The 25,137-nt window shown below is 48.7% G+C and overlaps 1 protein-coding gene across 1 annotated transcript in view; it reads right to left on the bottom strand.

Annotated features, from left to right (window-relative positions):
• Positions 1-1,244: 1,244 nt before the first annotated feature.
• The window catches only part of LOC132477587 (forkhead-associated domain-containing protein 1-like), a 129,123-nt gene continuing 105,230 nt past the window's right edge, over positions 1,245-25,137 (bottom strand). Inside the window, 11 exon segments of the mRNA XM_060080020.1 lie at positions 1,245-1,525; positions 3,715-3,771; positions 9,635-9,800; positions 10,353-10,573; positions 10,998-11,093; positions 14,017-14,141; positions 14,829-14,958; positions 19,756-19,888; positions 21,104-21,263; positions 23,061-23,167; positions 25,029-25,113. Coding sequence (XP_059936003.1) covers positions 1,409-1,525; positions 3,715-3,771; positions 9,635-9,800; positions 10,353-10,573; positions 10,998-11,093; positions 14,017-14,141; positions 14,829-14,958; positions 19,756-19,888; positions 21,104-21,263; positions 23,061-23,167; positions 25,029-25,113 — 1,397 coding nt within the window. The 3' untranslated portion in view covers positions 1,245-1,408.

Below are 25,137 nucleotides of genomic sequence, written 5' to 3'. Positions count from 1 at the left end.
ACCATCTAGTTCAAGGAGTGAAGAAAGGACATTGCCACTGTGGGTTGCAATGTTGATATGATAAAGATTAACACGTCCTTTGAAAGACCTCAAATACAGTGGAGTCACATAGGCATTACATTTAACTTATGCAAATTCAAATATTTGTATTCAACCAAAGTATTTTTTTTCCCACACAATTTGGCTTCCAAACATGAGCCAGCTAGTTAACTACTGCCTGACCAAGTGATCTTTTCTGGTGCTGGAGATTGCTGTTTTGGATTTTGGGGATATGGTACAGTATAAGTAATATGTTCTTTATGGAAAACTGCTGGGATTTTCAAGATTATTTTTAAGGTCAAGTGATGCTCACCCTTCTCACTGTGTAAGAAGTACCTTTAATGGAAGATCATGCAAATCATTTTTCCCATTTCCTTCTAGTTTTAATCAGTATAAAGAATGCATTTGGTTTTAAAATATCAAAATATTTTTATTGTGGCTTTTTAAAAATAAAAAATAAATGATATTCATGGCTTCTGGCTCTTTCTCCTGTTTTGTTTGGTGGTCTCTGGCCGTACAAGAAAGGCAGGGAGAGAACAGATGGCTGGAGAGAAGGCAAAAATGAGGGTCTCTTCAAACACCACGGGAAAGTGGTGTGTCCACCTGGGCAGTGTGTGTTCTTTGATGACTGGGTACTTGGTCTGTCCTGATGGCCTGGGACTTGACCTACTGGGCTGTCTTGGTGCGGCAGAATGGGCAGCGTGAGATGGAGTTAGAAACCTGGCTTCCAGACCCAATTCTTGAATTTACTAGCTGTGTGACTTTAGAGGGGCCTTTAAACCTCTCTGGGCCTCAGCTTCCTCATTTGTAAAATGGGGAACATAATGCTATTTACCTCCCAGGGCTTGAGAGAGGATTAGATGAGAAGTGTTTTGAAAACCGCAGAGCGCCATATAAACGTGACTCACTGTTATGGAAGCGATAAAACAGGTTGCTGTTCAAATTGATTATAATAAATTCAGATATAAATGCACTATACCATGGCCCCAACAGCCCTGAGGTTACCATTCTGTCCTGTGGCCCCAGTACACGCCCTGGGTTTTCTCAACTGCGGGCTTCTCAGAGCTCCTTGGAGGTGTGACATTTGGGTTTGTCACTACCCAAACACATAATTGTATCTACCAGGCCTAGGAGTCTGAATTTCAAACTTATTCTTCATACGCCTGCATATGTTTACATTCGTAATATCTGTGAAAAGAACCCCTCTCCTCACACACTCCAAAATACAGTATTGTGCAAAATACCAGTCTAGGAAGCAACACACTAGGGTAGCAACCTTTAATGTCCTAAAAAAGCATCTTAGTAGTTTGACGCAGAAGAGTTACACTGACTCACGGAGGATCACGCGAGGCCCAGCGGGACGACGTTTCTAGTTCCTTCCACCAGGTTTAGAAAACAGAAGGCTCTGGCTGGATTTGCTGGACATTTCTCTCTTCAGCATCTCCCTTCCTTGGTCCATCTTTGGGGTGCCTTTTCTGGCTCCAACCTACAACAAGCAAGAGCAACAAATGCCCAAACTCTATAATTGTAGGGAGATCCCCAAATATTTCTCAAATGGCATTTTTTGTTACTCAAAATAAAATCTTTGTTGTAAAAAATATTTATATACACACATAGACGTGAGCAAAACGAAGGTAAAATGATCCACCATTATCACACTACTCACAGGTAACCTTATTCACATTTTGGTGTACACTCTTCCAGATACACAGATAACGTTTTCTTCTTACATTTGCATCTTTTTTTGAACCAGGAGTTTCTGATTATAGGCAATTTCATTGGGATGGACTTTCTCTCGAAAAGCTGTTACTGAACTGAATGCCTTATGTCTCTGATGTCTTAGGAGGGTAAAATGCAGCATACTCTAGGGGGTCTGTCTAACCCTTTTCTGAGCACTACTCCTGGATCCAGGCAGCCATGTGTGTGACTCTGTCCCTGGTCATAGCTGATCGGGCACTTGGCACGGGCTGGGCTTTTAAGATGGTCACTCCCAGGATTTGGGGTTATGGGCTCTAAGATGCTACTTGCTTCCTGGGCTGGTCCTTTGAACTGGGGGACCGTGAGGTCATTCCTTCCTGTCACATGACTGGAGAGAGCAGAGATCAGGGGAGCCACACAGAGACACAGAGAGGAGATACGGCCTGTGTGTGCGTGTGCGCATGCTTGTGTGTGTGTAAAAGAGATGATGCCTGAGATCTGATGGCTTACCAGTTCTATTTCGAGGCCAGGCTCTCTTTCAGCTCCCAGTTTTTATGAGGCACTCACCCCTATATCCTTAAAAAAGCCCCCTCCTCCCCCTTTTTTTTGCGGTACGCGGGCCTCTCAGTGTTGTGGCCTCTCCCGTTGCGGAGCACAGGCTCCGGACGCGCAGGCTCAGCAGCCACGGCTCACAGGCCCAGCCGCTCCGCGGCATGTGGGATCTTCCCAGACTGGGGCACGAACCCGTGTCCCCTGCATCGGCAGGCGGACTCTCAACCACTGCGCCACCAGGGAAGCCCAAGGCCCACTCTTGGGGAAGGAGTCGCCCAAGTTACACTTGGCAAGGAACCTGGAGGAAACCTTTCTGTACTGACGAGATCCTAGACACCAAACTTCTAAGCTCAGGCTGGAGGGCAGGGAGAATGGGAAGCTGGCTCTTTGCTCTTAGCCGAAGCACCATCTGCCCCGCTTCTGTTAAAGCCAGAGGCAGCGTGAAGTTCCAGAGCGTCTCACATCTCAGAGAAGCACAATGTTCCCACAACATCTGGGACCCATCCCAATATCTCCTCTGCCATTTCACATCCCCAGGTGGTCCTCAGACAAAACCTAGATGTAGGGCAGTTTCTGCCTCCTCCCAGCTCAGTCATATATGTGAGTGAATAGGTAACAAACTTCCAGTCGTTTCCACTTTGCAGGGTGGCAAACGTCTCAGATCAAGTGGGGCCCTCAGGATGCTCTCTATCCTGTTAACATCCTGCTCTGGGGAATAACCACCTTCTGGTCTTAGCACAAGGATGCTGGTTGAGAAGCTTCTATTTTCCAAATATATCCCTCACCTAGAATATCTTCGTTTCTTCCCATGATAATTTGGTTGCCTCAGCATGACTGTGGCCTTTTATCAAACTTGAATGTCTCCTCTCTCATATTCAACCAAAATGTGTTTGGCTTTCTAGCTTCCTGAGAGCTCGCCTCTACTGTCTGCAAAGTGGGAACGTGGACTGGCTTAATTCCAGTTCCAGGGCTGATTTGTCAATGGCAATGTTTCAACACGTTCAAGATTCCATAGTCTTAATTCTCAACTTTGAAGAGAATTCTAGAGGATGCTTCCTTGAAATTTAAGAGAAATGCCACTGGAAATGTATCAGGTTTATTACCTGGAGGTTTATAACCTAAAGGAGGAAAAGCTAGCACTCACCTGGGTGTCAGATCTGCACTGATTCCCAGCTCTCCTACTGAGCTGTGTGGCTCTGGACAAAGAAAGTCTCTGAGCCTCAGACACCTCATCTGTCAATTGGGTATAATAACAACACCCACCCCATAGGGTTGTTGTGAAGCTTAAAAGAGATACTGCACGTCGAGTGTTTGGCTCTGTGCCCGGCACATGCCAAATGCTCAATACATAATAGATGTGGGATAACTGTCCACTGGGCTTCCTGCTGACGTCTAGGGTTTTCTCTCTTCTCTCTTCTGGCTCACCTGGAAATGTGAGTTCTGCATCTTTGAGTTCTTCATCAGCTCTACAAACATTCGTCTCTTTAACACAGAAAGAATATTGACAAAATTTAGCTTATGTTCTTCTTTGCCTTTTGCATCAGAGAAAGATGGATTTTTCTCAACTTTCAGATGCTACCCATTTGGATGGAATGTTGAGCCTTCCTAGGTGAGGAGGTGAGGATAGAGGTCCGCAGAAGGGGGTGTGGCTTTGGGGCAACGCTACACTGTCCTGCTGCACCTTTTAGGGAATCTCTGTTCCAGATTCCAGCAGAGAAGGAGGCGGTCAACCAAGAAGGCTATGAAGGATACTGTATTCTTCTTGGAGGACAGATCTGCTTTAGCTGGAAGCGGAGCCTCCTAGATCAGTGGAAGAGGCTGTAGATGTCCAGTGGCTTTCCACCCAGTGGAAATGTTGAAAGCCCCAGTGGCTAACCTCCCTGGCAGGGACTACAGGGGCCTGTTGGGAAGCGAGCATCACTGAAACCCTGGAGCTTGCCGCTCCCCTGGGGTTTGATTACTATTGCTGACCCTGATCTGCTCAAGACCCTGCACCTCAGGGGCAGCTCATCAAAGAAAGAGCATCCCCTAGGCACTGGAGACACAAAAGTGAGAGGGAACTGGGGTCTCCCTTGCAGACTGACACTCCGCAGGTGAATGTGCAGTGGTGTCTGGAAGGAGACGTTCTCCTAGAGCCCTGAGCATCCACTGGGGTCGCCAACCTGATTCCTACAGCGGCCAGGAAAGTAAAAGAAGTGGGTGAAGTGAGCTGGGGTGGCGGTGGACAGCAGCAAACACACGAGCCCAGCGCCTTTCTAAGGGGCCTGGAAGATGGAGGCTTGTGATGGTGGCTTGTGGGTCTGTGGGCCTAGGGTCGCCAGATCTTCCAAGTTTCCCAGAGAAGCTGGAAATCCAGAGTATTCCAGGAAACTGCCCTATTTTGAAATGTAACTTAAAAAAAAATCCCATGAGCCAAATGGAATATATCCGTGGGCTGCCATCTTGCGACACCTGGTTCAGAACCTCCCTGCTTGGTGTCTAGTTGGTGCTCAGTAAATGTTGGAGGGGTTGCCAGATAAAATACAGGATGCCCAGTTAAATCTGAATTTCAGAATGAAGCCAACAAATTTGTGAGTGTGAATATGCCCCGTGTAATATTTAGGACATTTATACTGAATAGCTTTTGTTGTTTATCTGAAATTAAAATTTAACTGGGCATCGTGTTTTGTGTTTGTTTGTTTTCCCCTAAATCTGGCAACCCTACCGGGTAGTCACAAAACTCAGGGAGGAAATAAGGCTGTCTTTTGGGACAGGGCATAGGTGCTTACAAGACTCTTCCATTCTCCCAGAAGGATGCTAACTCTACCCTCAGAGGACTGTCCGTGAAGGCTGATGGGCCCGTATTGAACTGACAGTTGCCCTCCAGGCATTTTCCGTGGAGAAGGCCTCGAGCCTGCAGCCACTCAGTATTTATCACAAACTCAGCTGAGACAATCACTATCCAAATTCCCAGATATTATAAAGCAGGGGTTAGTTTTAAACCAACAGCCTTCTTCTCTCCCACCCCATCCCCCCCTCCTTTTTTTTGCAGAATCGTTTATCCAAGCAAAATCCCATGAGGAACTTGGGGTATAAGATAATGGAGAGCTTCTCTGGCGGGAGAAAGGTGTGTGTGCTTTGAGAGTCACACCCGTCCATGGCACCCAAAGGCTCCAGGGAACCCCAGTTTGAACATTGCTGCAAAATTCCTTCCTGGATTAAGTTCCGTCAGTGGGCAGCTGGGCACTGAAGGGCAGAGCCTGGCCCCTGTGCACCTGCTTTTCCTGAACTTTACTGAACACACTGGGATGTGATGAAGGGGGTGCGGGAGGGTCTTTTTTTTAGCCTTCTTCTACCCGTATGCTGCATAGGCCTGGCCACATGGTTCTACTTCATCATTGTGCGCGGAAGAGCACCACCCCAAGCCCCTCCCATCCCATGCTCCTCCTACACAACATCTACCAATTGTGGGGCTTCCCTGGTGGCGCAGTGGTTGAGAGTCCGCCTGCCGATTCAGGGGACCCGGGTTCGTGTCCCGGTCCAGGAGGATCCCACATGCCGCGGAGCGGCTGGGCCCGTGAGCCATGGCCGCTGAGCCTGCGCGTCCGGATCCTGTGCTCCGCAACGGGAGAGGCCACAACAGTGAGAGGCCTACGTGCCGCAAAAACAAACAAACAAACAAACAAAACACACAAGTGGCACGGAGGAATCCAGAATCTTGAGAATACCTGGGCCCAAGGAAATCTTGGAAGATAGTGAGTTAAAGAGAATAGTGAGGATAATGACGATGGTAGGAGAGCATGTATGCTTTGTGGTCCTATGTGCTAAGGGTTTTGTATACAAGCTCCCATTGGGAAGGCTACGAGCTAGGTGCCACTTTTATTCTCATCTTAAAGAAGAGGGATCTGAGCTAATTAAGCAGAGGGAAGGTTAGGGGGTTTTCCTGGCTGAGACCACGAGGCAAAGCGTGGTCACGCCCCCTAGCCAGGACTTGAATGGCTGGAGATTTGATTGGCAGGAGAGCTGAGCGGCTTCTCCTGCCAGAAGCAGCCAGTGCCCTTCAGCCTTTCTTCCACTTCAAGACCTAAGAAAGGGCTTGCGTGCTTCCCAAGTGGCAACTTCTGTGCATGTAAAAATTTCCTATTGAAAATCCCAGCCTTAGCCCATTCACAAAAGGTATCTGGGTCCTTTCTTGGCCGTGACCCTAGTCGTATTCACCAAAGAGAAGAGCGCGTCCCATAAGAGCTGGCGGCTTTGGGAGGACCGGGGAAGGCGTCAGCTGGCAGGAAGCTCCCTGAAAGAAATAGAGGAATCCCCACCCATCCATGAGCTGCCTATTCTTCCCCCTTAGAAACGGGGCTTGCGATGTGCCAGGCACTGCAGGCATTTTGCCATTTAACCCTCCCGCTGCCCCACGGAGTAAGCCCCTTGCTAACAGTTTTGGTTGCTTTTGTTGAGGAACCTGGGATACAGAGGTCAAGCCACTTACTCAGGGTCATTCGGGGCAGCGGTGGGGCTTGACCCCTATTTGTTTGACTCCAAATCTGGCCTCTGAACTCTGAGAGACACTGCCGGCTTCTCGAGGGATGTGGGATGTGGATTCGAGTGGGCACGGCCTGGGCCGCGGTTCCCGTCCCTCTGCCACATGGACAGAGCCACAGGCCCAGTCGCTGTGAAGGCCCAGCATCTTATACCAAGTCTCATTTTCACAGCCAGAGATATTAGTGTGGAAATAGGACTTTTGATTCTTGAAAGGTCTGCTTGGTGAAGAGATGGTCAAACATTAAAACTACAAACTCCATTTTTTGGGGGTGGGCAATTCTGAAGCTTAAGATGTGTAATTTCATCTCAGTGCTTCAACCTTGCCACCTCTGTGAACGGGTGAAGAGTTTCAAAGTTTTATACAGGAGGCTAAAAAACTAAGGCTCCTTGTGAAAATACTAAGTGTAAAACTTAGAAAAGAGGAATTCTATTTTCTGTTAATTTCTGCTTAAAGACAACGAAGATATACTCCCTGGAAGGAACGGATGCCAAGACAGATGTATACAAGTGCCCTTTAGGATCCAGCAAAACTTTAAAATGTATTATTGTTTTCTTCCTGACAAACAAGCTGGCACGTCCCTTGTGTTGTGTATGAATGAGGCAGCCCATGAATAATGCATGTGAAGCCTGATTATGTAAATCCTCAGGTTTTCAGTACATGACAATGGCTTTTTTTGGGCCCTTCGCTGTCCCATTCTGTGGTCTGGTGTCTCTGCTTTGGGGCCTAGTCTGCCAAGCCCTGGGGGCGGGGGTGGGGGGCATGTCGGAGAGGGGTGAGCTCTCCAGAGGGCACATCAAAGGGAAAGTCACAACTCTGTCACTGGCCCAGCTCTCCCTGGCATTGCTTGGTGTGAAAGGAAACTGTCCTCTGCCTGAGGCAGCCCCATGACACACGCAGACTAAGGCCTGTGATGTTTAATTCACAGCAGCGAGCACTGGAAACACCGCATCCAGGCTCCCTCAGAGCAGGACAGCCACTTTTCATTTCTGGGGCTCTAAGCCAGAGAGCTGCTGTCTGGAAACCTATTGCCTGGAAGGTTGGCAGGATGGAGGGCAGGCTTCTGCAAGGAACTATCTGACCATCACCCCCTGCTTGAGATGAAGGGCACCTTTCTATGACCTTGGCCTCCTTAGAGCTCATGCAGGCAACAAACACACACAAATACACACACATGCCAACACACAGCACATACTCACATGTACACACATACACGCAAGCATGCGTGTACAAATACACAGCCCCAAGTCAGAAAGACTGGAGTACTATTCTGGCTACTCAGAAGAGCAAACCCAAATCTTTATTCTCAGAGAGCTTATTCCTCGGTGTATCCCTGGCACCTGGCAGAACAATGAAAATCAGAAGCGCCGCCTTTAAAAACACTCGGGCTGTTCACTCAACTGATTGTGGTCATCATTGCAGGAGGCAGGGAAGTCAGATCATGATGCTGGACACCCTTAAGCTCAGTACAGTGCTGTGGGTCAATTATGTCTCAATAAAACTGGTAGAAAAAATAGTTATCTGGATAGAAAGAACAAGATAAAATACACGAATTATCAAAAGTTAAAAAAATACAGACGAGCTAGACTATGAGTCTCAGAAAGCACTGTTCACAACAGCCAGGACATGGAAGCAGCGTAAATGTCGATGGAGGAGTGGATAAAGAAGATGTGGTACAAATATACAGTGGAATAATACTCAGCCCTAAAAAAGAATGAAGTAATGCCATTTGCAGCAACATGGATGGACCTAGAGACTATCATACTATGTGAAGTAAGTCAGACAAAGACAAATATCATTTGATATCACTTATATGTGGAATCTAAAAAAAATGATACAAATGTGCTTATTTACAAAACAGAAACAGACTCACAGACTTTGAAAACAAACTTATGGTTACCAAAGTGGAAATGTGGTGGGGAGGGATAAATTAGGAGCTTGGGATTAACATATACACACTATTATGTATAAAATATGTAATCAACAAGGACCTACTGTATAGCACAGGGAACTCTACTCAATATTCTGTAATAAGTTATATGGGAAAAGAATCTGAAAAAGAATATATATATGTATAACTGAATCACTTTGCTGTACACCTGAAACTAACACAACACTGTAAATCAACTATACTCCAATATAAAATAAAAATTAACTTAAAAAAAAGAAAGTTTAAAAAAATAGAGGCAAGCTAGACTATGAGTCTCAGAGAGGTTAAGCTAACACATATATATGGAATCTAAAAAAAAAAAAAAAAAAGAAGGTTCTGATGAACCTAGGGGCAGGCCAGGAATAAAGACACAGATGTAGAGAATGGACTTGAGGACATGGGGAGGGGGAAGGGTAAGCTGGGACGAAGTGAGAGGGTGGCATGGACATATATACACGACCAAATGTAAAATAGATAGCTAGTGGGAAGCAGCTGCATAGCACAGGGAGATCAGCTCAGTGCTTTGCGACCACCTAGAGGGGTGGGATAGGGAGGGTGGGAGGGAGACACAAGAGGGAGGGATGTGAGGGTATACGTATGCATATAGCTGATTCACTTTGTTACACAGCAGAAACGAACACAACACTGTAAAGCAATTATACTCCAATAAAGATGTTAAAAAAAAAAGAAAGATAGCTGCCTGAAGTCACACAGTAAATGGCAGAACAAGAGTCTAAACCTAAGTCTGCCTAACGCTAAAGCTATTCTGCCACCTTCCTTTGCAATGAGCGAATGCATTCTGTGCTGCCTGGATCCCACCGGGACCTCAGTTGGCTGTTTCTAAAGGGAGCTGAGCGGCAGCCTCAGAGGCTCTGCTCCGAGCAGGGGCCTCCCACCTTCTGCTGCCTGATCGCCCTGGTGACCCTCTTCTCCTGGTGCAGCCGCTCTTCCACGTGCACCAGGGCCTCCTTCAGCAGCGCCTTTTCTTCGGCCTCTTCGGAGATGTCGTCCTTCAGCTTTGCCACCTGTGGCTGGTACATCTGAACCGACACTTTGCTCTGCCTGAGCACACAGGAGAGACAAAGGCTCTTTTCTCCTCAGCTTTCTCACTCACCACCAATGCTCCCGACCTGGGAGATCCTCAGAACACTTCCATGTATGCCTGGCTTTGCGGTTTCCTTACAAGTTGGGGGAAGGCTGAAGATGTGGGGACTAGAGGGCAGAATAAATAGCCCATTGGCTGTGGATGTGCAGCATGAAGGGGGCAACGGTTATGCTACCAGCCCCTACCAATTTTCCAGAGAGGGTGGGAGAACGGATACCACTGAAAATAGGATGGAATTACGAAAAGCACACACATGGTGAAACATCAGACACATTTATAAAAGGTGCACCTTATTCCTTAAGAGTAGGGTACTTTAACTGCTGCTTTCTTGCCCAGAGACTTGTGTCCATCAAGCCCTGAGTCACCATCCCGCCCCCCCCACCCCCCCCACCCCCCGCCCACAGCCAGGCCTCTGTCCTCTTGTCCTGGTCCCTATGGGTCTGCAGCTTCCCCGAGGTTTAGCCTGGAGAATGGAGGCCTGGGCCTTTTGCCGGAGACATGGGCCATACTTGAGCTGTTCAATGTCCTTCTCGTATCATCTCAAAAGCTGTTCTTTTCTCTGCAGCTGGTTCTTGAGTAGGGTGATCTTATCAAACACCAGGTAGAGGTCTCTTTGTCGAAGCTGGTGGACTCTCTCCCTCTCTTTTGGGGAGAGGTGTTTCATGGACACGTGACCTGACATATCTTTGATGTTCATCATAGTCCCGAGGGTTTTGCTCATATCCATGTACTACGAGAAAGCGTTTCACAGGTAAGAGGCCTGGCCCAAGACCGCTGGTGGCCACTTTGAGGAGGCAAACGTCTAATTGTGTTTCATTCATTTTCTGCAGTTGCAGAGAAGAAACACATGCTTTGCAAATGAATGCATTTGGGGCTTTTAGTACGACTTTCATTTTCCCCCGCATCCATTAACACTATGCCTTTTTGAGAATTGGGGGGAGGGGTGGAGGGGGAATGACAACAGACATAAACATTCATTCTTACTACCCAGTCTTGCAAGGAATTGGGCTCTGCAATTTCCAGCCCATGCTGGGATAGGAGATGGGTCTCGTGGAGCTACTGTAACAACTAAACATGTATGTGGAGTTGATGTTTAAACTATCTGCAGGGCACGCAGGTTTGGACAGGAGGGGACTGATGCTGGGTATACCTACCAGCTTTTCACTAAGATCTAAAGGGTCAGCCACATCCGTTTTCCCTAACTTCTCAGTGGCCATGATGGACCCTGGGCTGGAAAGGCCATTTTGAGGCTGAAATTAAAAATAAGAAAAAAAACTCTCTTGGCATTCCATTATGAATTTCTACATCCAGAAGAATAACCCAACGAATAATGGAAGAACTGGAAAGTTACTAAAGAATAATTTGAGAGAGTTGATTTTTTTTAACATCTTTATTGGAGTATAATTGCTTTACAATGGTGTGTTTGTTTCTGCTGTATCACAAAGTGAATCAGCTATACATATCCATATATCCCCATATCCCCTGCCTCTTGCATCTCCCTCCCACCCTCCCTGTCCCACCCCTCTAGGTAGACACACAGCACCGACCTGCTCTCCCTGTGCGATGCAGCTGCTTCCCACTAGCTATCTATTTTACCTTTGGTAGCGTGTGTGTGTATATATGTCCACGCCAAGAGAGTTGGTTTTAAATCCAGTCTGACTCTGTGAACTGCTTTCTTTATGACTGTGTTCCTACCCCTTCAGAGCACGACTGCCTTTGAAATGATGCATCACTTGTGCCGTTCTTTGGCCACCGTCTCGTCTGTCTTCCCTTTAGGCCAGTGGTTCTCAACCGGGGGTGACTCTGTCCACCCTACCCCCTCCAGGACATTTAGCAATGCCTGGACACATTTGTGGTTGTCATAATTGCTGCTGGCGTCTAGTGGGTAGAGGACAAGGATGCTGCTAAACACCCCACGATGCATAGGGCAGTCTCCCAAACAAAGAGTTACCTGGCTCAAAAAATCAGTACTGCTGATGTTGAGAAGACAAGCTCCAGAAAAATGGGGACCATGCGGCTTTTGCTCACTATCTCCCTCCTTGTGCCCAGCATGGCACCTGGCAATGAATGGTGCATAGGGGGCATGTTTGTTGAATTAACAAATGAAGGTTAAGTGGAAAATAACCTCCCTCCTTTTTATTAAAGGAATCTCATTTCTGTGCAGCAGAAACCATGCCCTTCACAAAATTTGGCCCAACCTTCTCCTAGCTCGGGAACCTGGTGGGTGGGCATCACTTCAGACCCTTTCCAGAGACAATGCAGATAGTGTTTGCAGCTGCATCTCCCTAAGACCCCAACCAGCCAGCTGGCTGCTGGAAGCCCAACTGACTGCATGGAAAGGCCACCAGACTGAATAGGGGACCTGATCTGAACGACTACAAATAACCACAATAAGCCTCCTTAAAAAATAAATTGGCTTTTAATGCTTGCCATGAGCCTCTCTTAGCCCTAGCATTTGTTGGCACTACTCTGAAAACCTCTGAGATTAAAAACAAAACAACTACAAAAATATAAAGGCCCCCAAAGTGACTGTGATAGATAAGAGTGGACATATTTGTCTATGTATCTATGGAGATGAGAATAAAAGAGGGTATCTGAAGATGACAATAAACCGGGCAGATCTGCTGCAAAAAGAACCTGAGATGCTGCTCAGTGTTTTCAGCTACCCTGAGCTGCATCCTCTGTACCTCTCCAGACGCCCCCTCTTTTCCTGAGGGGAGGGTCACTAAGGAAGAGCCTGGGCTACAGCATCTAAGCACAGTCCCCACCCGGTCTCTGCAGGCTAGTAGACAGACCACCAGGAACACACCCCTGGTTTGTCTTCAATCATTATTCTGTGACCTTGGGTGAGGTACTTGACCTCCTGAAGCCTTAATTTTTCTTATCTGTTAAACAGGGACAATAATAGTAACTATGACACAAGGCTGCTACGATGGTTAAATGAGATAAGGCATGGAGCCGGCTGAGCTCAACGCCTGGCACACAGTAAGCAGTTCACAGATGTCAGCTATTCTTCCTCCTGCTCTTTCGTTTAATTACTGCCAACCTTGGAGGATTGAGAGTTGGGAGGTTTCCTGCTCTGTGGTGTCAGTGGTGGGATGAGGGCTTGTTGCCAAGTGGAAGGTCAATCTTGGAAGCAGGACCATCAGGACGTGAGATCCAGCTGAGCTCCCCACCTGGAGACGGTCCCTCTACTCCCAACCTCAGAGAAGGAAGGTTCGATTTTATCAGGAAGACCAACACGTTTCTGAAGACTCACATCTCTAGACGTGTGAGCAAATGTCTAGAAAAATTGTAGGAGAAAATGCTGGTACGGATAGGATGGCTTTATTATGTTTTCCAAAAGCTGGTTTAGACCAGCTGCCGCAGCAAGCCACGCTGATCAGAGCTGTCCATTGTCATGTGTCAGTCAAACACCCGATCAAACATCCATGTAGGATACAGGGCACCTTCAACCTAACAATCAAATTACTTCTGAAAATCCTGGAAAACACAAACTATGCTCCCTAAGAAAGGAAGGTTTTCTTGGATAATACTCTTTAAATACTGTTTGATAATAATAACTATCATCTATTAAAATGCTCGCTATGAGCTAGGCACTGGGATAAGCACTTTACATAATGATCTCCTTTAATTTTTCCATCCTCATTTTACAGCTGGGAAATGAAGTCCCAGAAAGGTTAGGAGGCTGCCCAAGGTAACAGAGCTTGCACAGCTGGGATTAGGACACAGGTCTCTGATTCTAGAACTTGTGTCTTCTTAATCATCATGGCTCCCTTCTGCTGCCCTTTATGTGTTCATGTTTTTCAGTTTATAGCAAAAAGCAAATGTTAGGCAAGCTCATGACATAATGTTGTACATCAGCTTGTTGAATATTTTCTGCAGAATATAACATGTGATGTGAAAAGGAGGGCCCAGAGATTGACCTGGCCAGCATCAGTGCAATGCTATATCATGCTGTACATGATGGGAAGCCGCCTTTCTATTCAAACATTGGATCACTAGTACGGCCAGGCACTGACCAGTCCACACAAGTGTTAGCCCATCAGGGAGGACCTGGCCTCGAACCAATGATGTATACCAATGTGGTGCCAGGGCACACAGCTAGTGTCTGTCCTCCTGCCCACCCTCCCCATGTGTCAGTCCCTGCAGAGACCAATTTTCTTTGGTTACCGTTCGGATCTCTACTCTTGAAAAAGTTGGCAAGTCAGGTTTTGCATCCAATATTTTCCGAACATTTTTTTCCATCCCGAGGGTCTTTAAGTCTAGAAATGATCCATCCATGTGGTCCTTGTGATCTATAAAAGACATAATTTACACTCAAAAGAAAGGCTCAGGAAGAAGTTACTGCATGTAAAAGTCACAGCTGCTATTTACTGGACACTTACCACAGGCCAGTACTAATGAGCTCACCATCCTCCCTTGGCAGGTGAGGCATCGAGGCCCAGAGAGGTGCAGTGACTTGTCTAAGGCCACACAGCTCGTATGAGGCTGCAGCCTCCCAGGGCTGGGGCACTGAGGGGGAACCTTCGGCCACAGGTGTGAGGAGGGACTTGAACCCAGGCTTCTGTGTCCTAGCCCAGGGCTCCACCCAGCAGCAAGCTTGGTTTCTTGAAAGCCCTATTCCCTCTAAACAGGGTATTTATCCTGGGAAGTTCCCCAAGGTTGGTCCTTGCACAGCATCCGTCTATGAAAAAGTTTCCACTGGGCCACAGTGAAATAAGAAAAAGAGGGACAAGGTTCTGAGTTTTTCATGAAATCCTGTTTATTTAATATCAAGGCCTGCTCTTAACTCTGAGCTCATGCCTACACATCTATTTTTTTTCCTGCCCATCTTTTTTTTATAACTATGTTCTTTTAGTTATGAAATGATGGGGATAGAAGATGGTGGTCCTGGCAAATTGGTTAGTCCCTAAAGTGAACTCTCAAGTCTGGGGCCCACAGTTCTCAGCACAGAGGGGGTGACTAGGCAGGAGGAAACTTACTTGACAAGCAGGCCTTCTCAAGTTCTTTAATTCGTGCACGAAGCTCAGATAAGGCCTTTTTCTGACGCTGAATGACTTCCTCATGTCGGGACCCTTTGCACTTGGCTCCTAGATCACTGAAGGACTGCTCCTGTGGCCAGAATGGTGAGGACAGCAGCTTTATCAGTGATCACAATCTCCCTCTCTTGTATTTGAAGAAACATGAACAAATCATGGATTAGCAGAAACCCTGTCACTTACTTAGTACCTTGGAAAATATCATTACAGGGCTTCAGCCGAGAAGGAATTTAAAAATTGCATTTCAAATACAGTCACATCTAGGAAGATTTCCAACTTTCCTACCTACTTAGCATCACTATAAATAAGAGATCCCCTCTATGTTCCCTCCCCATGGTTTATTTCTTTTTTATTTCTAATATTCTTCTAAGCTTGGGTTTCCACTTGTTGTCATTCTGGTCTCATCTCTGAACAATCACATCAAATTTGCTCCTGGAGGGGCTTTTTTTTTTTTTTGCCCGCACCATGCGGCATGCGGGATCTTAGTTCCCTGACCAGGGATCGAAACCGCGCCCCCTGCAGCGGAAGCGCAGAGTCTTAACCACTGGACCGCAGGGAAGTCCCTGGAGGGGCATTTTTTTTTTTTTTTTTTTCGGTATGCGGGCCTCTCACTGTTGTGGCCTCTCCCGTTGCGGAGCACAGGCTCCGGACGCGCAGGCTCAGCGGCCGTGGCTCACGGGCCCAGCCGCTCCGCGGCATGTGGTATCTTCCCGGACCGGGGCACGAACCCGTGTCCCCTGCATCGGCAGGCGGACTCTCAACCACTGCGCCACCAGGGAAGCCCCACGGGGGGGCATTTTTTAGGTAAGAACATGTGATATTATTTTCTTCTTAGCTGGTCATAAGGGTGGTGGTTTAATATCTGCTGGAGGGAATTTGATGGGCGGACTCCTGGCTGGTCTGGAGAAAGGAAAACACTCTTCTGAGACTTCTGGACCCTCTGGAACAGTGTGGTCCAACAGAACTTTCTGCAACAATGGAAATATTCTATATCTGCACCATCCCATATGGTAGTCACTAGCCATGTCGCTAGAGTTGGGTTTACGAAGGGCACAGGCAAGGAAAGGTCTTCTTCATCTCTTAAGGGTCATGCACATATTCTCCCCTTTGAGAATAGGAAGAATGCAGGTTTCTTCCTCCAGAAAAATGCACGTACAAAAATTTGCAGACAACTTCTGGAGCTTCAGAGACCCCCTGAAGCCCTGTCATAGACTCCCAATTAAACAGTGCTCCCCTAGGGTAAGTGATTCATTCATTCACTCATTCCTTCATACGACAAAGGTTTATTGAGCACGTCTATGTGCCATGCCTTGTTCTAGGCTCTGGGGACTTAGCAGTGACTAAAACTGGCAAAATCCCTGTTGTCATAGATTCTGCATCCTAGTGTGAGCAGACAGAGAATAAATAATATAATCATGGAAAATATATGGTGGACAGTGATAGATATTAAAGAAAAAAACTGGAAATGGGATGGGGTGTTGGGAATGGTTTTCAGATGTAAATAGTGTGGCTAGGGAAGGTCCCAGTCAAAATGGCGAGAAAGGGAAGAAACTGACAATTTGTTTTATCACAGTCTTCTAACAATTTTGGTTCAGAGAGACAGTGCTCACCAGACACTGTTTTAAGCACTAGGGAGAGGTCGGGGAACCAGGCAGAAAGCTCTGCTGCTGGGGGCCCATTTCTATGGGGCAGACACACAAAACAAGCAGAAAGACATGTTAAAATTCCAGAAAGTGATCAATGCTACCAGGAAAACAAAGCAGAGAAGAGGGAAAGGGACATTTATTTGCTCTTCCTTCCTTGATTCATCAAATGCTTATTGAAGGCCCGTGTGACATGTGCCAGGCCCCATGCTGGCCACGATGGGGACAAGGCTCAGGGCCTCCCTCGGGGAGCCCGGCAGGGCCGTCTGACGTCCTCCTGGGGCCACTTCTCACCCCATGTCCCCACCACTCATTCCTTCAGTTCATTCAGGCTCTGCTCCTGGTCTCCTCCCGGGAGGCCCCCTCCCACACGCTACTCTGCCCGGAATCCTGCTGTATCTTTCCTCGGAGCGTTCACTCCCGCTGGACATTTTGTTCGACGTTGACTTGTTTCTTGCCTGTGTCTCTCCTTTTCCAGAATGTGGGCTCTGTGAGAGCAGAGTTTGTCTCCGTTGTCGACTGTGTTGTTCCCAGGGCCCAGCCTTATGCCCCGGGCATAGTAGAGGCTCAATAAATACGGAGCCGGAAGGGGTCTGCCCCAGTGTTCCTGCTGGGACCAGGGTTCAGTCCCTGAGAGCAGGGGGCACTCTACCCCCGGCTGCACTTAGTAGGACCTCAATGGAGCCCGAACCTGGCTACAGCCAGCTTACTTGCCAGGCTCTTTCTACACTGGCCTCCCTCTCTTTGAGGGTGTATGTTTGCCTTGGGAGTAAACACCAGGAATGTCGTGTGTGTGTGCGTGTGTGTGTGTGTGTGTGTGTGTGTGTGTGTGTGTATGCTGGAGGCTGGAGAGGAGGAGATGGGTGGGGGTGACTGGCCTTGGGGGTGGGGCAACTGCAGCAGCCGGGCTTGGTGACAGCCCTTCCTCTGCCTGCAGAGCTCGCCTGAGCCTGATGTGACCCTTACTCATGGCTCTTCTGGGAATTTGTTTATTTAGAGAAGATGGAGATTCTTTCTCATACAATGCTTAAGCCCTCTGACCCACTCTGGTTTAGAAAGCAGGAAGTAGCCTGAGTGTGGAAAGCCATTCTGAGAAAGAAAAAATCCTTTTTTACTTTTATCTTGCAGCCTCCCTCCCCCATTCTCCTCAGCTAACCCCACCTCATCATAGAAATTAAAAATCACAGGCGTCTGGTCAACAGTCCTTTCCAGCAAACACGTGCAGCATTGCAGGGGGTCTGGTGTGGGCAGGGACCCTGAGCATCCTCCCCTGAGCCCAGCACAGGGCCTGGCATACAGCAGGTGCTCAATAGTTGTTGAACACGTGAATGAACATGGGCCGGGTCCCGCACAAAGAGCTTGGATTCCGACAGGAGTGAGACCTGCTTCCCCCATGGAGCTCACAGCTGCGAAACCCCCTGCAGCCCCATCGCCAGGTGGCCCTGGTAATGAGGAGACACCTCTGCTAAAGTTCTCTGGATGGTGATCGTTGCCAGGGCCGGAGGGCTGGGCTGCCGAGCCCTTTCCTTCCCGCTGCGGGCAGCCCTGGCTCACTGCTGTTTGGCAGGGGAGAGGCATCTTTGAGAAAGCAGGAAGGCAAGCTGACACATTTGGCCCTGTCTCCAAGTGAAAGTCCAAAGCCCATTACTGAAACGCTCTGCTCTCTAGTTTCATAAAGCAAAGGGTGAAAGGAGATCCCCGGACTCCAGGAAACCTGGGGCCTCCAGGAAGCACCATACCCATAGTCAGCCGCCCACGGACAATGGGGAGCATCACAGTCCCTGCCACGGGGACAGATGTGAGCGCCACCATTGAGGACCGCATGGTGAAGGCTGTTCTTGCTCAAAGACATGATCCCTGTGTGCTGCGCAGCTGGGACCTGCAGGCATGCAAAGGCCTCTGGGCAGAGGTTGCCAAGAGTCAGCCACGGAGCGTAAATGGCGTGGCTCTTTGGGAAGGCAGTTTGGCCATACCAAGCACAATTTAGGCTGTCCTCTGGACATCTCGGAATCACATCTAGGAATTTGTTCTACATACTTACAAGGATATTAACTACAGCAACGTGTGGAAGTAGAAACAAATGTCCATCCATACGGCACTGGTTGGATAAAAGGGACATGATAGAATTCATTGCTGCCGTTTAAAAGAATGAGGTAGATCTTTACATGCTTACTTGACAATATGTCCATTAAATAGTCTTATGTGAGAAAAAAATAGTTGCAGAATATATGCGGCTTGATACCATGTTTGGAAAAAAAACCTATTAAATAAATATATGTATATGTAAGCTTGCGCGTGTTTGTGTGTATAAATTCATTTCTCAACAACCCCATGCGGGGGGTGGGCGGTGACTGGTATTACTCCCACTTCCCAGATGAGGGAATTGGTACTCAGGTGCATCCTTGAGGTCACAGGGTTTCTGAGTGGAGGAGTCCAGATTGGAATCGAATCCAAGCCTGACCTTCAACCACTGCACAATCCTGACTGTATGAGCATGTGGTGGTTTCTGTGAGGAAAAGGTCTGATGGCACACATGCGAAGCTGTTGATAACATACATTTCACATAAGCAAATAATATTTTTGGAACTTAAAATGAAGGTGTTTACAAAAGCAAAGAAAGGGGCTTCCCTGGTGGCACAGTGGTTAAGAATCCACCTGCCATTGCAGGGGACACAGGTTTGATCCCTGGTCTGGGAAGATCCCACATGCCGCGGAGCAACTAAGCCCATGCGCCACAACTACTGGGCCTGCGCTCTAGAGCCTGCGAGCCACAACTACTGAGCCTGCGTGCCTCAACTACTGAAACCCGTGCGCCTAGAGCCCGTGCTCTGCAATAAGAGAAGCCACAGCAATGGGAAGCCTGTGCACCACAACGAAGAGTAGCCCCCATTTGCCGCAACTAGAGAAAGCCCGCACGCAGCAGCGACGACCCAACACAGCCAAAAAAATAAATAAATAAAATAAAAAATAAAATAAAAGTTCTCCTAGACCCCAAACTGCCCTCCTTCCCACATATATTCCTCCTGAAACATATTTCTGCCTCAGGGCCTTTGCAGTGGCCATTACCCTGCCTGGACCGCCCTTCCCCATCTGTGCCTTCTCATTCAAACTGGAACCTCACATCACCCTGTTAAAAAAAAAAAAAAAAAAAAAGCGCAAAGAAAGCCACCACTGGGCTCTTTCTTAGCTTGTCTTTCTAGCTGCCCAGGGACAGGACAGGCACTCACCTCCTGGCTTCTCAAGAAAATATCGGTGTGGATTAGTTCTATCTGCACCGAGATGTCACACATCTGGGTTATGTTCCTGGGCTTCTGTTCCTTCTCCTTGTGCAGCTGGAGTCTGTGTTTCTCTTGGGAGGCCCTAGGGAAGAGAAGATGAGACACTGGGCAGCAGAGTGGTTGGCAGCATGAATTCTGGGAACCATGAATTACCTTTGTACCCACAAGCAGAATTGGAAAAGGGACTCCATTTTTACGCGGAACCAAAATCTTTGAGCCTTCAAGTCTACTGCCCGAAGATTTCTAGAGAAATGAGCTTCGGGGGACTTAAGGCTATAGTGACCAGAGAGGCAGGCCCCTACCCATCCTTGCTTCCTGAATTGGGTCTGCAGGACACCTGCTCTGACATTCATGGGGGGTATTTACTGTGTGTCTGCTGTTTCTAACACTTATTATGTGTCAACCCTTCTATTTCTCATAGAAGTCCCATGAGGAGGGGACTCTGCTTGCCCCGTTTTACAGACAAGGAGAGAAACGTACAGCAATTTGCCTGCAGTCGTGGAACTTGTAGGTGAAGGCACCTGGCCTCGAACCATTCAGCCTGGGTCTGGAGCCTATTCTTTTAACCACTATGTGAATCTGCCTTGGCCATGAACCACGGAGCACATGAAGCTACAGGGTATACATGAGATATCAATTCTACGCAAACTTTCTTGGGAAAAACATTAATCTTATGTCAAAATATGGATACACTATATGGATGAAAATGCAAACTCACATGTATTTTTGAGACAAATCCGTGGGACAACAACAATATATTTAGTTTAAGCTGACCTCTGACACCTCCAGTCTATACCTTTGTACAGTCAATATTTACTATGTTCCTTTATATGCCAGGCACCGTGTGAATGCTGGGGAGTCAATAGAGTCTACACAGGGGTTCTCATGGGGAAGGCAGACAATCAGCAGGTGGGAGCAGCCTGGCTGTGTGAGAAGGGTTTGCTCAAGTGGCATGAAGGAGCTGATGGACCCCAGGCAGAGCAGGAGCCCTTGGCTATGTTTGGTGAGGGCAAATGATGGAGGGCTTCCTGGAGGAAGTGGCATTTAAGCTGAAACTCGTCTGGAATATTGGGCAGGAATGTCTAGATGCACAGAACTGAGCAAAGCTTTGTTTTAAATGATGAGGTTGTAAAGCAATGAAATGTATGTCATTCATTCATCTACTCATTCATTCAACTCTTCAACCAGCATTGACTGAGCATCCCCCTCCCCCAGCCCTGCCTCTCTGTGCCAGGCTCCCTGGGCACTTGGGTGTGCCTGGGCTCTGCACACCCGCCGTGCAGACCTTCCTACCCACCTGAGTGCCTGCTTGAGGGCCTCTAGCTCCTTGTTCTTCTTCTCTAGCAGGCTGGTCATCTGTACCATCTCTTCCTTGAGCACACTCAGCTCGCTGCTTTGTTGCTGGACCAGCGCCACGTTCCGCTCCAGTTCCATCTTCTGCGTCTCGTTAAGCTCCCCTGGGAGTGACGTGGAAGCTGGTGAGGGGGTCTCCCGCCCCGGGTCTCTGCGAGGGCCACAGCAGCTCTGCCAGGCCTCTAAGAACCACGAGGCGGTCCACCCTCCAGGGATGCTCTGGGGGCTTCAGTAAGAGCCGGGAGGTCTGCGTGCGTCTTCCCCCCACTCAAAACAGCAAAATAGCCCACCGGCATTACCTTTCAGTGAGTGCTGGCGCCATGATGCAGCCCGTGAGGCGCCTGCCCGGCCCCAGCTGTCAGGACCTGTGAGCCTGTGGCATTCTAGGGCACCTTCGGCTGCCTGCTCTGCGTGTTTGCCTACGGCGTTCCAAGGCCTCTGGAGACTGCTCTGCTCATGAGCTTGCCAGAGGCAACAGCCTCCAAGCACGGACCGGTGGAGACAGGCTGGGGTACACAGCCCAGCTCCCTCCCATCCCAGGTGGCACCCCTGCGACCGCACTGCAGTAGTAACCTTGGTTCCCCACTGTGCCCGCTGACTGACCAGCACAGCCATTATCTGCTTTCTTCCCCCTCCTGTCTTACTTCACTTCCACTGCTGTTTTCCCTGGGATCATCTCTCAAATAAACCACCTGCCGTGGAATTCTGGTCTTGGGGGGTCTGCTTGTGGGAAAACCCAAAGTAAGACACCTACACTGGGACTTCCCTGGTGGTCCAGCCGTTAAGACTCTGCGCTTCCAGCGCAGGGGGCGAGGGTCTGATCCCTGGTCGCGGAACTAAGATCCCACATGCCGCAGGGCCAGAGAAGAGATACCAACAGTGCCTTGAGTCTTCAAAGCAACACTACAAGGCGGTTCCTAGTAACACCCCCATGTCACAGGTGCAGAAACGGAGGTGCACAGAGGTCAAGGGACTTGCCTCAAGTCACCCAACTAATAAACAGCAGATCCAGAGCCAGGTCCAGCGCCTCCCCATTCTAGAACTGGACACTGCAGCCCCTCTCCCATGTGTTCTCATGACTTAGTATGGAAAAATCACTCTTTGAGAAATCCTGCCCTAAAAGCCTTGGGGGCATCAGCTGGTCCAGACACAGGGGGCAAACACCACTGAAGCTCTGGGGTGCACAGGGTTTGAGATGGGGACGAGAGGAGTGTTCCTCACCCTCCCTCCACCTCCCCAAACCTAGTTATACTCCCCGACTCCTGCCCTTTGGCTGGATGGAAGCTAGGGATGGGAAAAGAAGACAGCTCTAAGAAGCAAGAAGAAGAGAGGCAACAGTAAAAGTCTGGGGAGAAGAAGGTTCAAGTAGGAATATTCAGTCAGACTTGTGTCCATCCAGAAGAGAGCAGACCTCGGAGCTAGTTTGCCCCTACTCTAGTGGTCTCTGACGTCCAAATCAGCCCCAGGAGGCAGACGTGCTGCAGGTGTTTTTGCATCGGAGGAAGGAGAGGCCTGGGGAACACCTTACTTGAGGTCCCTAAGCTGTTGGGTGCTAGGACTTGTGCCGACTGGCCTGCCCAGGGGCGCCCACGATGGACCCCCAAGCCTTTGCCCCCAGAGACAAATCCTCTGTGGTCATCAGAGGTTCTCTCCGAAAAAGTTGCGTTTCCACACAGAGGTCCAGAGCCATCTGAGAATGTTCCCTGTAGCCCCATATCAAATGGAATCAGTTCAATACCCAGGATACAGCTCTTGCTGACCCTGAGCTAAAAGTACTGTGACAGCCCAGGAAATCAGGTTGAGTGGGATTTGGAATGCCCAGCTTTCCCACCCTTCAGACACTTTTCTTTCCTTTCTTGAAGCGGGTCAGGAAATCAAGTGACATGGGCAACTGTACAAACCTCTCAAGTCTGACATTCGGCTATAGGTTTCAGTGAGGTTCTTCCTTAACCTCACAATGATCTCCTCCTGAGACAGGATTTCCTTCTGAGCAGTCAATAAATCCTCTCTGAAATTCACAGAAACAGACCAAGTCAGTTCGACTCAATCTCCCTGGTGTCTTGAGTGCCTGGAAGGGGCCAAGTGCAAAGGCAAAGTGATACCCAATCAATGATGGTCCATGTGATGCCAGTCCCAGCAAGGGTGATAAGCACACTCTTTAAAAATTCTCAAAACAAAAATCCATTTTGATCCACCTTCATTACAAAGGAATACATGGAGACAGAACAAAGGATCCCGGCTGGGTTGGCTCTGAGGTTGAGATACAACTAATATGAAGATGAAACCTCTTGCTGCTCAAGCGTCTGTCAGCGTGAACCAGTGCTCTTGTGGCCTTTTGATCTTTGGTGCAAAGAGGAAGGAAGACTATTTTTTTGTGGGTTCAGGGATTCTTTGAGGATGAGGAAGAGGAGAGAGAAGAGGACAGTACGGCTTCCATTCTCTCACCAGCTTCTTTTAATTCCTGATGGAGAGACGTGGTGCCACGTGAGTCAGTGGTGCTCATGGGACCCTTTGCAGAAGTGTGGACCCTGGGGCCCAGAAAATCAAGGGGGACACAGGGAGGGTGGGATGAGGGCAGCTCTTTGGCCCCATGCCCCAGAGGGCAGGACGTCTGTGGCACCAGGACCATCAGGGTGGCTGACAGGGAAGCAGTGTTCCATGGGAAGGGGCCCAGCGTGACAGCGGGAGAGGTGCCTTGAGGGGGGTTATGAGCAGGGGTGAGACACCCCAGCCCTGAGAGACGCATGCTGTGTGTGTGTGTGTGTGTGTCTGTCTACCTGTCTCTCTCTCTACTCCTTGGCTATAACTCTTCAACTTGAGGATGAAACTCGGCCTCAAGGGTGTCCACAGCTAAGGAAGTGGACCAGAGAAGAGTAACGTGTTGCTGATTCTTCTCCAGGTCATGGCTACTGCTGTCTTTAGAGAGAGTTCTTTCTACCAGGAGGAGTCAGTTAGGAACTTTTCAGAACATGGAGGCTGAGTATCTGAGTATCTTTGCCTTCTTGGGGTAAAGCCCCTGTGACATTAGACTTTGGTAACTGGTATGTGGTGCAGGGCTCAGGCTGGTGGTTTGTCTTTTTCAAGAAACTTTCTGAATCCTTTCTCTGCATCACATTCCTGCCTACTGGTTTGTACACTGCTTGTCAGTGGCTTTCAGGATCTTTCCCATTCATGGATTTTGTTTCTCTGGAAACTGTCAGCTCTTTGTGGCTCCAGGTATGGACTTTTGGGTTGGGAGGGAGCTTCAAGGTCCTTTAGTCCAACCTCTTAACTTTTAACCATCTGCACGACCCACTCCACCAAGTGGTCTCCACTGTTTGAAACTCACTTATAATACCCAGGAAGGCACTTGCCTCGAGCAGGTACTTGGGAAAAGCATCCAATCATAGCAGTAGCTGGCATTCATGTACCTCATCTCACAAGCAGGGAAGCCGAGGCACAGGAGGTGACGTGACCTGCCCAGGGCCACACACCTGGAGAGTGTTGAGTTGGAATTTGAACATGATCGAGAAACTAAACTAAAGGGATCAAAAAACTCAAATAGTGGGCTTCCCTGGTAGCGCAGTGGTTGAGAGTCCGCCTGCCGGTGCAGGGGACGTGGGTTTGTGCCCTGGTCCGGGAGGATCCCACATGCCACGGAGCGGCTGGGCCCGTGAGCCATGGCCGCTGAGCCTGCACGTCCGGAGCCTGTGCTCCGCAACGGGAGAGGCCACAACAGTGAGAGGCCCGCGTAGCGCAAAAAAAAAAAAAAAAAAAAGAAAGAAAGAAAGAAAGAAAAACTCAAATAGCAGCAAGAAGAGCCCAGACTCAACTCCTTTTTGCAGACTCTGACAACGTAGCCAGAAGCAGGGGTCCGGCCGGGTACTCACATCAGGTGGACACACACTGCGTCTTTGGTGTTGCTTTCCACCGGAGGTGCTGCCACAGTGTCTTGCCGTGTTTCCCCCTCCTGGGCTGAATCAGAGGGACAGGCCAGCG

Source organism: Mesoplodon densirostris, chromosome 2 (genome assembly GCF_025265405.1).
Source record: "Mesoplodon densirostris isolate mMesDen1 chromosome 2, mMesDen1 primary haplotype, whole genome shotgun sequence".
Classification (NCBI taxonomy): domain Eukaryota; kingdom Metazoa; phylum Chordata; class Mammalia; order Artiodactyla; family Ziphiidae; genus Mesoplodon; species Mesoplodon densirostris.
The sequence above is the reverse complement of the archived record's forward strand: the minus strand, read 5'-3'. Positions and strand labels throughout refer to the sequence as shown.